Source organism: Hemicordylus capensis, chromosome 3 (genome assembly GCF_027244095.1).
Source record: "Hemicordylus capensis ecotype Gifberg chromosome 3, rHemCap1.1.pri, whole genome shotgun sequence".
Taxonomy (NCBI): Eukaryota; Metazoa; Chordata; class Lepidosauria; order Squamata; family Cordylidae; genus Hemicordylus; species Hemicordylus capensis.
Window position 1 is genome coordinate 14145992 of NC_069659.1, and position 15154 is coordinate 14161145.

The following is a 15154-nucleotide window of genomic DNA, read 5'->3' on the forward strand; positions in this document are numbered from 1 at the left end:
AAATAATTTTGACACATTGGTTCCTTGTAATTTCCTTTCATTTCTGTTTTGTCATTTTAATGGCTATTTATGGATGTTTGACATTTTATTTTGACGTTTTAATCAAAGAGCCTCAAAGGGTCTCTAATACAAAAGATGGAATTTTAAAGTGACAAAAATTGAAATGTTTAGAATTTTTGCTGACATCACAGGACCAGTTAACCCTTCTAAATTTTGCCACAAAATTATGTAAACAGCAATTTGGAGAGAGAGAAATGTGTGAACTAATAATTTCTGCTAGAAAGGAGGGTGCATTTGCATAGCGCTTTTAGCAATATGAACCTGCCCTCTAAAGATAAACAAAGAGGATTTGGGAATAACATTTTTCTCCTTTGCTGAATATCAACAGACACTGAATTAACTGCATGGACATCATGGGGAATTATAACAGAAGCTGATCAAGACAATGTTTTTCATGCATTTTGCAATTAGTTAATTGCACCTCAAGCAATGTTAAATAATTGCCTTAATAAGTAATCTTAATCTCTGCAGAGGGGTGCCAGCTTCTGGCCAGAACACTGCACCTGTTTAACAGCTACGCAAATAGGAAACATGTTGCAGTAACAGTTTCTCCCACAGAGGTGGTCCATTCAGACACCATGAAGGAGTCAGGAGCCCTGATTGCTATAGCCAGCACAAGAGGGATGGCCAACTGATGTTGTACATAAAATGCCTGCAGTGGTATGTAACACTCTGCCTGAGTGCACGTGGAAGGCCCTTACTACTACGTGGAATCAACCATATTGTGGAGCTTGGTCTCTTGTGACTGACCCCTGGATCCCAGTCTGAAGAATGCAGCAGTTTGCTATCCCTGGACATAAAGACTGTGGATGGAGAGCTGGCATCAAGGCTGATCCCAGTTGGGCAAAAGCCTGTGGCACACCTCATTGGCCAATGAGTTTTCTCCCAGGCCTCTGCATCATCACAGGGGCCTGAGAGAAAGCCCTGATTGGAGAAGAGGCTCTGCCCAAGAGGCAATGACTCTTCTTTGAGCCGTGCCCCCACAGGGAATGAATGGGGAGGTCACAGCAGTGCCTCTTTTTCACTTGACTGGTGGGTCCTGGGGGATACCAGCATGCTGCGGGGGGGGGGGGTTGCCAGTGAGACACTTGGGGTGGGGAAGAGCCACCTTGCTACAGGGTCTGGTGGCTATAGGCCATCTCCAGCCTCAGAGGCAAGATGCCTCTTAATACCAGTTGTAGGGGAGCAACAGCAGGAGAGAGGGCATGGCTTCAGCCCCTTGCCTGTGAGCTTCTCAGAGGCATCTGGTGGGCTGCTGTGTGAAACAGGATGCTGGACTAGATAGGCCTTGGTCCCAGGGACAGATTAAGCCTTTTGTTGCCCATAAGCAGCCAAAGATCTGCCGCCCCTTTCTGGGTGGCCGCTAGCCCGCAGCAGGTGGGAGCAAGGGGAAAGTCCCCCTTTTTTCTTTCTGAAAACTGCTGCTGTGTGGTGGAATGGAGGCAGTGACAGCTGCAGAGAGTGGGGGGGGGGAAAGAGGTGTGGCAAAATTTTGCCGCTGTAGGCAAGTGCCCACTGTGCCTCTCCTTAAACCCACCACTGGTTGGGCCTGATCCAGCAGGGCTGCTCTTATGTTCTGGTGTCTGGTGCAACTTGGCATGGGCACTACATGAGTGCATGATCTGCTACTGCACTGGGCAGAAAAAAAAAATCATTTCCACTGTTCAACAAACAGTGTGCCATGACCCTGGATCCAGGAGCACCCCTAACTGAGGGAGAAGATAGACAATTCAGGGCAAAAAATAAGGTGGGAAGATGCTATGACCCAGACCGCAGGTGACTTCATGCTACCAGGATGACACCCCCAAAACACACACACACACACACGAAACACCCCCCCCCCAACACCTGGAGAACCAAGGGAACCCTAGCCAGTACCTCTACCACAGCCTGAAAACACAGACCTACATTTGCCCTCAGACTTGGTCCTCTGAAGACCTAATAGAGACCCCACATCCCTGCCACAACCAGAACTTAAGGAATCAGCCCCACAAAGCCTTCATCAGAACATAAGAATAGCCCTGCTGGATCAGGCCCAAGGCCCATCTAGTCCAGCATCCTGTTTCACACAGTGACCCACCAGACGCCACTGGAAGCCAAAGGCAGGAGTTGAGAGCATGACCTCTCTCCTGCTGCTACTCCCCTGCTACTGGTACTCAGAGGCATCCTGCCTTGGAGGCTGGAGGTGGCCTGTAGCCGTCCAACTAGTAGCTGATGATAGACTTCTCCTCCATGAATTTATCCAAACCCTTCTTAAAGCCATCCAGGTTGTTGGCTGTCACCACATCTTGTGGCAGAGAATTCCACAAGTTGGCCCCTCACCTTCACTAGGGAAGGTGAGGGGCCAGTTCACTCTGCCTGGGAAGCAGCTATAAATCATTGCAGACTGATTCAAGAGGCAGCTAGGGCAACAGCCCTTGTGTTCCTGCTTGGCGCTGTCCAAGGTACTGATTGCTTTGCATGCAGAGCTATTAGAGGTCCGTTTCATTCCTGGATCCCTGCCTTGGTGGAGATTCCCAACTCAGCCTAGAGCAGGATCCAGTGTTACTGAGCCTACAGACTCCACCCGGCTTATGGCCCTTACTCAATGGCTGTCTAAGTCCCAGGACTGGCACTTCTCTGCTCCCAACTCCAAAGGAAGGTCAACTGCTCAGGAGAGGGAGAGAGCGAAGAGGTGTCAAAGAGGAAGCCAGTATCTCGGCCTTCACTGTGTGTGAAATTGGTAGGCCTGCTGAATGCCTCTCTGCCTGTTGGCTGGTGAGCAGAATTCCCCATACCAGGTGAGTGGCTTACACACTACACAGTGAGCAATACATCCAAGAGGGATGCAGACTCACTGCTTCCATGGCACATCCATGGCACATCAGCACTCCTAACAATGGCAGGGGAGGCTCCATATGAACAATGCTGTATGTCATTGCTGCAATGCCCTACACTCATTATTCCCAATGGCAGTAGGAGTGCCGATGGGCTGGTGAGTGCCATGGAAGCAGCAAGCCCACAACCCTCTTGGATGCACAGCTCATTGTGTATATGTAAGCCACTAAAAGATTTTGTCAGTGCCAAGACAAGCTATGTTTCATAAGAGCATCTGATTGATTGATTAAGTGCTATCAAGTCAGTGTCGACTCATAACAAGTTTGACCATTGGTCCATCTAACACAGTCTACACTGACTGGTAGCAGCTCTCCAAGGTTTCAGGCAGAACTTTCTCCTAGTCCTATCTGGAGATGCCAGGTTGGGAATTTTGAATCTTCTGCATGCAAGCATGCAGATGCTCCTCCACAAAGCTATGGCCCCATCCCCTAAGGGGAATCTCTTACAGCACTCACATGTAGCCTCCCATCCAAATGCCAACCAAAGCAGACCTTGCTAAGCAAAGGAGACAATTCATGCTTGCTACCACATGACCAGGAGCTTTTTCAGATGGTGACTTTAGCATAACTTTACTTTGGGAGGATGGGTGTGCGTTCACAGCCAGATTTACCCCGAAGTCCGTGCAATATTTCAGAGAGCAGTTCACACATGATTTGGGTTTCCCCTCCATATTGGAACCTAGCCCGATTTATGTCTGGGGTAAAAAAAAAAAAAAAATCTTTTTGAGTTGGGTATTATGCCCTGAACTCACAATAAGGCCTCGCGGGAAACCCACAGTAAAACCTGCTGCCTGAAAATCCTCCAGCTCTTCTCCTGTTAATTTCTCAGGGGAAAGAGAGAATGTGCATGCATGTTCCCATACATATCACCCATCCCTAATATGAATCAAGATGTCCTTACATTATTAATACTTCATAAAGATTTCACAAAATGAAGGAAAGCTAAACAATATCAGCTTATCAAAACTGCAGAAAGTGATGTGCCAGCAAATCTTTAAAGAAATGTTGCTACATTCCATGGCATTGATGTGATTGCCCTGAATCTGCCCCTCTGCTTTCAGACTGCTTTGAGATAAATCTATAACAATGAAAAGAAAAATACCTTGTGTGAAGATATGTCAAATGAAAAAAAGAAACATCCTCAGCCTGAATTCAGCTGGGGCAGGGGGGACCTTTTGATGAGCTCTGCCTTTTAAAACAAACTATTTAAATGCAGTACTTGCTTTCTCAAAGGGGACATAAATAGATATTTAGAAAGAGGAATGTTTCTTGGAATGGATCCTGGGATGTCACTGTAGAAAAGAAATAGGAACATAGGGAGCTGCCTTCTACTGAGTCAGACCAGTGGCTTCTCCAAGGTTGCAGGCAGAGTCTTTTCTTAGCTCTATCTGGAGATGCTGCCAGAGAGGGAACTTGGGACCTTCTGCATGCAACCAAGCAGATGCTCTTCCCAGAGCAGCCACCTACCCTACATCTAGTCTCCCATTCAAATGCAAACCAGGGTGGACCCTGTTTAGCAAGGGCTGTTACACAGGAAGAGGAGGAGTGGAATTGCTCACTGTTCCTCCTGAAGGCAGGAGGGCTAAAACCAATGAAACAGAATTACAGGGAAGCACATTCTGTACAGGCTAGATATTCGGAAGCATTACCTAACCATAAGAGCTGTAGAACAGTGCAACAGTCTGACTATGGGATGGTTAACAAATAAAGTTCATTATTATTAATTATTCATTCATTCATCCTCACTCGCAGCCTAACCTGCTTCCCAGGGTTGCTGTGGATAAAATGGGGGTGAGAAGAACCATATGCTGTTCTGAGCTCTTTGGAGGAAAGTCACAATAGACATGGAAGTCAGAAGAAAGTATGCTTTAGCAATCCAATCTTAGGGGAAATATCGACTTAAAGCAATAGCATCCTGTATCCTGTGGACATGTGATTTGGTCATCAAGGGCATTTGCTTCCTGTCTACAACTTCTTGTGGCCTGCTTAAGACTGAATTCTTGGTATCAACTGGAACGGAAGTTGTGCTCAAGTCAGCCAAGCACAAAAGTAGGTTAAGTGAGCAGGAGCAATATTACAAACAAGCAACATCAGCAAGCTCTTTTTTATGATTCTCCCTGAAGGTCCATAAAAGCAACTTGTATGGATGCTTTGGGGCTCTAGTCATTGCAGATTCCCCACCCTGCAAAGAAGTCATACTATGGGAAGCATCACTGTTCTACAGCATAGGTCACTAGGATCAGATCTATGATTTCTTTGGGCTTAGATCAACTATTTTAAACAACCTTATAAACAAAATTAACATAGAGAAGAGTGCCACCAAATGTACACTTAGCTATATGGTTTAATCAAGAACAGACACAGTGGACTACATGAGTCAGACCATTGTTTCACCTAGCCCAGTGCTGTCTATTTGGACTTTTCAAGGTCTACGACTGAAGCCAATCAGAGATCCTCTGTGCCAATAAGAGCAGCCAGCACAGGCTGGGCTAGATAGATGGGGTGATCCAGGCCCATCATGGAAGCAGCTGCCATCATGGTTACAGTGTTTCTCTCTGCAGACAAACACTGCTATAACCATGAGTGGCGAGGTGGAGGAGGTAAGTAGCACACTGCGGTGGGACTTCTGACCTGCTTTGGCGCTGCAAGCGTGTTCAGATGCTGTCCAGTTGAATGTTTGCATAGGGCTAGAGCTGTACAAGAAGTGGTGGCAGTTCCAATGAGTTGCCAACTTACATAGCTGTACACACACAGCAGGGAAGGGAGAGGATTTCGATGACTTCCCCTTCCCCTGGAAGCACTCTATGTCACACAAAAATATGTCCCCGAGGGCTGTGTGACCCTCAGGGATTTATTTTCATGTTGCACAGAACACCATTGCAGGATGAGGAGGTTGCTTAAATTCCCCCACTCACATGTGAACACTGCTGGCAAATTAGTTGAACCCACTAGGGTAGCTGCATCTTCTGACACAGCACAACACTTCCTTAGTCTGGGCATTAAAAACAAACAAACACCCACTATCATTCACTCTATGGGATGCTCTTCATGAAAGTAAGGTGCAGGATTAGAGCCTTCCCAAGAGGTGCTGATGATCATTATTGCAAGTGAGGAGCTGGCAGAAAATGTCAGAGTTTGATGTTTTGCTGTAAGGACATATACTAGTAGAGATGTGTGCATGCCATTTTATTGGCCTCCACTCATGCATAGAGACCCAAACCAGCCCTGCCTGCTCCGGTGGGGTGGGGAATCCCCACCGCCACCCCTGCTCACTCCCACAACAGCCCACCAGCAGCAACTTTAAGGTAACATTTAACTCCCCTCCCACCCCAACTCTCTTTAGCTAACCCCCTGGTTCCCCCTTCTCCTTTACTGGTAAAAAGGGGAGTCCTTACCAGATTCCCCTTTACCATTACAGCTTCAAGCCCACACAAACCGGGCTCAGTTTGAACTGAATTGAGCCTGGTTCGAGTGTGCACAAAACAGGACCGGACCCAGTTTGGCTAGAGTCCAGTTCTGTTCAAGCCAAACCAGGTTTCCCAATTTTGTGCACACCCTTACATACAAGTTAAGCGCCACTAATCCTCAGGTATCCGGAGAAGTATATTAGCAAAGGCGAAAACCAACAGTTACAATTCCATCTGGGTTTCTTATTCAGCAAAGCAGAAAAATTACCTTCTGGGGGCTGCCTGGGATCACATTTACCTTCCAATAGAGTCAATCTCCTGTAGAAAATTATCGGATCAAGTATTCATGAGACAAAGTCAATTTGCGCTACCCACAGAGAGAGTCGTTTCTCTAGCTGCTTTTGATGATAGACGTGCTTGGCTTGATTGAGCACAGATTACCAGGCTAGCTTGCTGCCAGGTGTTTTTCATTAGCTCCTTGCCCCGTGGTCAGTGAATCCCTCTATTATGCCAAAGACAGCTTGAGAGACAGGCAGCTAAGCCCCGATCAACACTTTGGTGCCACAAATGGCCAAAATCCACAATACCAATAGATTCACACATATTTTAACAACGTAATTCTGTCATGTATCATTAACAGCAATTATTTTTAAACAAGTTAGACGTCATGGTTTTCCTGCAAAGAAGTCTGAGCTGTAACAACGTAGGCAATGGACAGAACATCTCCGCTGGGTTGAGAGTTAGTGATCACAACGGCCACACATTCTAGGAGGGAGGGGGGCTTAAACAAGCCCCTACCCTTCAGTTCACACCTGCAAATGTAATACGAAGGGTAATGCTGGCCTTCCTCACAGGGTTTTTGAACGGATCACGTGTATCAAAACAAGGTCATGGAGATGCCTGTACTCTCTCAGAAAGAAGCTGGGGATATCACATTGTTGAACGTGGATGCAATTTTTTTTTAAAGCTCAGTGTGAGTAGAACACTAACACAGCAATCTTCTAGTCCACTTTCCTTACTCCTGGATGTGCTAGTTTTCTACATGCAGGGAGTTTTCACAACGCAAAGCATTGAAGAATGGTATTGTAAGAACTGTAATTCAGTCCAAGTCCTCATATACTGAAAATCAGAGAGACTGGCAAAGCTCAAAATGAAATTTGTGGGTTTGTAATACTCACTTCAAAGAAGAGGTCGGCATCATGAACCTAAATTCTTCTACGGCTTGAATTAAAATCCAAACCAAAGAAGAATTCCTGGCTGACCCACCCAGAAAGCCCCCCTCTGCCCCACTCCTTTAAACTTCACTTACCGGTGGTAGCTGACATGCCCCGCAGCATAATGCATGCCATTCTGCCTACATTGCACTGTGGGACATGTCAGCTGCTGGCAGTAGCAGCAACAGTCCTGGTTGTGCTCTAGCTGGGATGACAGGGGAGGAGGAAGGTCTGATTCCTCCTGCTTGCTACAGCTAACCCCCAATGCTGATGCACAGTGTAGCTCTGGTGCCCTTTGGAAAATGTAGTTTTCTCAAGGGTGATTGCAACATCAGTACTCTTTGGAAACTGAAAGTTTCACATGGTCACCAGAGTCTAAGCAGAGTCTCCAGTGCCATCTGGCAGTGTGACAGAGGAGAGAAAGACCTCACTGGGGCCAGAGTGCCATTGCTGCTGCTATGAGCACATTTTAAAGGGAAAGTGGGTTGGAGAAAAAGGGTTGGATCAGGGCTGCACAACTTCAACCATCCTGCAGGTGTTGGACTACAACTCCCATAATCCCTATTGGCTACTATGGCTGGGGATGATAGCAGTTGTAGTCTGGAGTCGTGAAGTTGTGCAGTGCTGGCCTTGACAGTTGCCTGGCTCAGAGGTGCAGGGCCAGAAGTCAACTGCCAAATTTGTGTTGGCTCAGAAAACAAGCAAAGTCATTTCCAATTTGATTTTGAAGTCACTCAATTTATCTTCTATTCCAATCCAATGCTCTCCTCGGGCAAGTCACCTGAGAGAGGAAACTCTCTCAGCCCTATCTTGGAGAAGCCAGGAAGGGAACTTGGAACCTTCTGCTCTTCCCAGAGCAGCCCATCCCCTGCGGGGAATATCTTACAGTGCTTGCACTTGTAGTTTCCCATTCATATGTAACCAGGGTGGACCCTGCTTAGCTAAGGGGACAAGTCATGCTTGCTACCACAAGACCAGCTCTCCTCTCACCAGCAACAGTCTGCCCTGGTTGCATCTGAATGAGAGACTTGATGTGTGAACACTGCAAGATATTCCCCTCAGGGGATGAAGCTGCTCTGAAAAGAGCAGAAGGTCTCAAGTTCCCTCCTTGGCTTCTCCAAGATAGTGCTGAGAGAGATTCCTGCCTGCAACCTTGGTGAAGCCGCTGCCGGTCTGTGAAGACAATACTGAGCTAGATAGACCAATGGTCTGACTCAATATATGGCAGTGTTCCTACATTTTAGATTTTAAGGGTGCATTTACACAGAGTACACAAGCCATCGATAAGACAGGTAGGCAGACAGTCAGATACATTGATGTTTTTCTCCCTTTCTCATTATACTAGAACTTGAGATCTTCCAGTGACAATGGCTGACATGCAGACTAACACTACATAGGCACAACCAATATGTTGCACCCACACAAGAAGGCCGTGTAGTTGTGTGGGTGCTCAACACTGTTCAGTCTCTTACAGAGTTGTTGCATTTAGTTGTGCTTGTGCAACAAAGATGGTGGAACAGGGGCTGACATCCAGACTAGTGTTGCACCAGTGCAGGGCTTCCCAACCTGTGGTCCTCCAGATGTTGCTGAACGACAACTGCCATCATCCCCAGTGACAATTTATGCTCAGAGAGCCAACACTTCTCCAGCCACTTAATCCCAAAAGCGAGACTAATTAACTAGCCACTTTATGACTGGCTCCAGGCCTCCACTATAAGAAAGTCGCCCGTCAGCTGAGATGGGGGTGACCAGCCGGCGGATGAAAAATGAACATCACACAGAGGGAAAGATATACCAATGCCACTCACTGACCAACAGCAGCCAAACTCTGAAATGAGGCATTGCATAAATCTGGATCTTGTTCCAGACTGGCCAGGTTGAGTGTTGATACAATATTAAGGTACTCAGGTGGGGGGCACAGTTCAGGGGTAAAGCACATACCTGGAAGGCAGAAGGTCCCAAGTTCAATCCCTGGGGGAAATAACTGAAGTTTCTGAACTGGCAGAGCAAGCTGAAAACGGAAGGCATGCAGAAATCTATGGTTTGGCCTGGAAAACAAGTCCATCCAGACTCACCAGAGGGACTTTGTAAAGTGGTGATTCTCTTATGTTTAGCAAGGGGAGAGAAACTGGCCCTATCCATCCTCAGCACAACATCCCTCCAGTAGCTGTTGCCGGCATCTACCTTATTTTTCTTTTTAGCTTATGAGTCCTTTGGGGACAGAGAGCATCTATTTTTCTATGCAAACCACTTTGAGAACGTTGTTGAAAAGCAGTATATAAATATTCATAGGAACACAGGAAGCTGCCATATACTGAGTCAGACCATTGGTCCACCTAGCTCAGTATTGTCTTCACAGACTGGCAGCAGCTTCTCCAAGGTCGCAGGCAGGAATCTCTCTCAGCCCTATCTTGGAGATGTCAGGGAGGGAACTTGGAGCCTAGATGCTCTTCCTAGAGCAGCTCCATTCCCGAAGGGGAATATCTTGCAGTGCTCACACATCAAGTCTCTCATTCATATGGAACCAGGGCAGACCTTGCTTAGCTAAGGGGACAAGTCATGCTTGCTACCACAAGGCCAACTCTCCTCTATAGTCATCTCCTCTATATTCATAGTCATTCATAACAGCATTAGGAATGTAAAGAAGCTGCTTTAACATAACATATCAACAGCGCTGCTGGATCAGGCCCAAGGCCTATCTAGTCCACCATCCTGTTTCACACAGTGGCCCAGCAGATGCCTCCGAGAAGCCCACAGGCAGGGGGTGAAGGCATGCTCTCTCTCTTGCTGTTGCTCCCCTGCAACTGGTATTCAGCAGCATCTTGCTTCTGGGGCTGGAGGTGGTCTATAACCACTGGACTAGTCGCCATTGATAGACCTGTCCTCCATGAATTTATCTAAGTCCCCTTTAAAGCCAGCCAAGCTAGTGGAGCCCCTGGTGGAGCCCCTGGTGGCGCAGTGGTAAAACTGCAGCCCTGTAACCAGAAGGTTACAAGTTCGATCCTGACCAGGGGCTCAAGGTTGACTCAGCCTTCCATCCTTCTGAGGTCGGTAAAATGGAGTACCCAGAATGTTGGGGGCAATATGCTAAATCATTGTAAACCGCTTAGAGAGCTCCGGCTATAGAGCGGTATATAAATGTAAGTGCTATTGCTATTGCTAGTGGCCACCACCACATCCTGTGGCAGAGAATTCCATAGGTTAAAATATGTGCTGTGTGAAAATGTACTTCCTTTTATCGGTCCTGAACTTCCTGACCTTCAGTTTCATGGGGTGACCCCTTGTTCTAGTGTTGTGAGAGAGGGTGAAAATTTTATTCTGAGACAGACCACAAGTCATAAGAACATAAGAACAGCCCTGCCGGCCCAAGGCCCATCTAGTCCAGCATCCTGTTTCCCACAGTGGCCCACCAGAGGCCTAAGGGAAGCCCACAGGCAAGAGTTGAAGGAGTGTCCTCTCTTCCTCTTTTTCTCCCTCTGCTGATGGTATTCAGAGTCTGGAGGTGGCCTATAGTTCTCAGACTAGCGGCAATGGATAGACCAGTCCTCCATGAATTTGTCTAGCCCCTCTTAAAGTCATCCTGGCATCTAGTTCAGTATTGCCTACTCTGACTGGCAGCATTCAGGCAGGAGTCTTTCCCAGCCCTACATGGAAATGCTACCAGGGACTGAACCCGTGACCTTTTGTATACAAAGTAGATACTCTACCACTAAGCTACAGGCCCATCCTATTGATCCTAGAACATTCACATATCCTTTCTACCACTGCTTTGTATTCCGTTAACAGTGCACAGAGGGAACATTTGTCTTCCCTGTTCATTCTAAAATATTTTTAAAGTGTCAGCATACAGCACCTTAATGTACTTTTTGTTAGGCTAAATATATTTTATACCCAGCTCCAGTCGCCCTTTCAAAGGCACTAGTGATATTTTATCATCATGTTTACAAACCTGATTTAATATCCACTCCATTCAGTGGAAAAGCTTCAGCTACTACTGAAAGCCTTTTGCTCAGAACTTGAGGATCCAAATCAATAGCTTTTCTTTGACCATTTTTTAAGGCTTGTGCATGAATCGTGATTCGGTCAGCGATTCGTAGCACATCCCCCACACCTTTAAAAGGGAGGAGGGGCTTTCCTAAAATAACACATGGAAAATAACTGTCCAGAGACTAAAATTTGGGTGGTATAGAAGTTAAATAAATGAATGAATGAATGAATGAATAAGCAAGCAAGCAAGCAAGCAAGCAAGCCAGCCTAGAAAACTATAACTCAAACAATAAAATCAGAGCCCTAAAAATAAATAAATCACCATTTGAAGGCAGAGGTGTCTGTAAAAACAACAGATCACCCAATCTTGCGAGTTCACTGAAATTAACAATAAGAATAAAATCAGTAAACACCTACAAATCCAAAGTGAAGGAGCGTTACAGATCTCCATAGGGAGAACAGTCCAAAAGCTTGGCGCCACAACTAAAAAGGCCCTGGCTTGTGTGCCCAATGGAACCTTGAGCAGGGCTTCGGATGCTTAAAGTTTGGGCATTTTCATCTAGGAGACAGTGGGTCTTGTTCAGATAACCGGCTCCTAGGCACAGTTGTGCACCTAGGGGAAAGCAGGCTCGTGGTAATTCCTTTCCCCAGAGGCCTCTTGCACACACCAGCCACGCACCCTGTGTGTGACATCATGTGCAGGCGCATGTCCTGCACTCAGAAGGGTGCACAGCCCCTAATGAGTTCGTTTCCCAGCCAACCATGAAGGAGGCTGGGTGTTTTCTCTCCCTTGGAGTGTGAGAGAGAGAACAAAGAAAACACCCAGCTGGCAAGGAATCCAGCTAGGAAAGGATGCACAAGAGCCAGGCGGGCCCTTCCAGGAGCTGGCCACGCCCCCTGCATGACATCACACACAAGGGGCATGTCCAGCACCTGGAAGGGCCAGTCCAGAGTCCTGAGTTTATTTCCCAGCTGACTTCCTTGCTTTGCTTGTTCAAAAATGAAGAAAATAGGGAGGGGCCAGCCAGGTGGCCCTCAGGTGCTAGGCGGCTCAGGTACTTTCAACCCACCTGCCCAGTTATAGCTCCGCCCCTGCCTCGGCATTTAAGGATTTCAAAGCTAAAACCAGCACTTCAAACTGAAACCAACAGGCAAATAATGGAGCTGGGAAAAGACTGGAGCTATATGCTCCATCTCTCTCTCTCTCTCTCCAATAATCTGGCAGCCATGGGCTGGAACATTTGCAGTTTCCAAAATGTTTTAAAGACAGCTTCATGCAGAAAGCATTGGAATCACAAAGACTGATAATAATTAGGGTGCGAATGACAGCCGACTGGTCCATCTTCTCTAAGAAAGCTCTTAACTGGTGAACCGACTGAAGTAGGCAAAAAGCATCCTTATAAACATATGAGTGGGCAACACAGTGATATATAATTACTTGTCATCATCCTGACCATCACTGCTGTCTGTGCATGCAAGGAAGGGGCAAAATCCAGGAGTATGCTCAAAGTGTATACCTGCTTGTTCAGAGAGAAGGCAATTCTGCCCAGAGGACATCTAGAACAGGCTGGACATCCTCTGCCAGATTACATCCGTATCTTGTACATGGCATGTTTTAACAGTCAAATGGCATCATACATTATCTTTAAGAGAAAATGCAATGCAATATTTTGAACTTACATAGGGAATCGTGTCCAATGTATCTGTGTTGACGATTATAGGAGCAGGGCTAGCCTAGAAAAAAAACAAAAGAAGAGGAAGAAAAGTTTATAATCACTGTTAATCAAAATGTGTTTCAAGACCTCTTGGATCAAGATGATCAGGGGCCTGGAGCACCTTCCTTATGAGGCAAGGCTACAACGCCTGGAGCTTTTTAGTTTAGAAAAAAGATGACTGCGGGGAGACATGATAGAGGTCTATGAAATCATGCATGGTGTGGAGAATGTGGATAGAGAAATTTTTTTCTTCCTCTTGCATAACATTAGAACCAGGGGTCATCCCATGAAACTGATTGCCAAGAAATTCAGGACTAACAAAAGGAAATTTAGGACTTTTTCACACAATGCATAATAAACCTATGGAATTCTCTGCCACAAGGTGTGGTGGCAGCCAGCAACCGGGATGGATTTAAGAGAGATTTCGATAAATTCAAGGAAGACAGGCCTATCAATGGCTACTAGTCTGAGGGCTATAGGCCACCTCCAGCCTCAGAGGCAAGATGCCTTTAAATACCAGTTGCAGGGGAGTAACAGCTGGAGAGAGGGCACGCCATCACCTCTTGCCTGTTGGCTTCCCATAGGCATCTGGTGGGCCTCTGTGCGAAACAGGATGCTGGACTAGATTGCTTGGGCCTGATCCAGCAGGGCTGTTCTCATGTTCTTATGACATAAGGGTCTGAAATGCTGTAAGATCACATCCAGGAGAAAAAAACTGAACCACGAGGGATAATAAAGCTATAGTATATTTTTTATTATAACTGAGGATCAAACTACACATTGCAGTGACATTGTACAGAATTCAAAGGGCCCAGAAGGACTGGTTCCTGAAATTCAGTCTGCAATAGCCATTTTTGGAAGGGCAATATATAAATCGAATCGAATCAAATAAATAAAATAAAATAAAATAAAATAGGCACAAGTTCAAATTCTGTTGAGCCCCCATGGAACTCCCATTCAGACTACGCCACCCCTGCAGCATTTGTGTGTTTGGCATTAGCATCAAAGGGGGCATATGTGTGTAGGGCTCCTATATACAACTTAAATCCCTGGGTCTTGTGGTAGCTGGTCTTGTGGTAGCAAGCAAGACTTGTCCCCATAGCTAAGCAGGGTCTACCCTGGTTGCATCTGAATGGGAGACTTAATGTGTGAGCACTGCAAGATATTCCCCTCAGGGGATGAAGCCGCTCTGGGAAGAGCAGAAGGTTTCAAGTTCCCTCCCTGACTTCTCCAAGATAGGGCTGAGAGAGATACCTGCCTACAACCTTGGAGAAGCCGCTGCCAGTCTGTGAAGACAATACTGAGCTAGATAGACCAATGGTCTGACTCAGTATATGGCAGTTTCCTATGTTTCCTATGTTCCTATGGGTGATTTGGGTTATGAGTCATGGAAGGGCTATACTAGCTAGAACAGAGAACATAGGACATTATTATTATTTACATTTTATATTCCGCTCTTCCTCCAAGGAGCCCAGAGCGGTTTACTACATACTTAAGTTTCTTCTCACAACAACCCTGTGAAGTAGGTTAGGCTGAGAGAGAAGTGGCTGGCCCAGAGTCACCCAGCAAGTCTCATGGCTGAATGGGGATTTGAACTCTGGTCTCCCTGGTCCTAGTCCAGCACTCTAACCACTACACCACACTGGCTCCCATAGGAAGCTGCCTTCTCCTGAGTCAGACCATTGGTCCACCAAGATCAGCACTCTCCACACTGACAGCAACAACTCTCCAAGGTCTCAGGCAGGAGTCTCTCCCAGCCCTACCTGGGGACTCCAGGGAGCAAACCTGCATGCAATCAAATGTTCTTCCACTGAGCGATGGCCCCATCCCCTAAGGGGATGATCTTACATTGCTCACATGTAGTCACCCATCAAAATGCAAACCAGGGCAGACCC

General features: G+C 46.6%; 1 protein-coding gene across 27 annotated transcripts in view; it reads right to left on the minus strand.

The window, feature by feature from the left end:
- Positions 1–15154, minus strand: part of DLG2 (discs large MAGUK scaffold protein 2) — a 1429269-nt gene that overhangs the window by 460905 nt on the left and 953210 nt on the right. For 26 of the 27 annotated variants that reach the window (XR_008318273.1, XR_008318272.1, XM_053304274.1 and 23 more), the window contains one exon: positions 13225–13278. The exons of the other annotated variant lie outside the window; for it this stretch is intronic. Coding sequence is in view for 24 of the 26 variants with exons in the window: in XM_053304274.1 (XP_053160249.1) it covers positions 13225–13278 (54 nt within the window). In the remaining 2 variants the exon portion in view is untranslated. The remainder of the gene's footprint in view (positions 1–13224; positions 13279–15154) is intronic. 27 annotated transcript variants of the gene reach the window in all.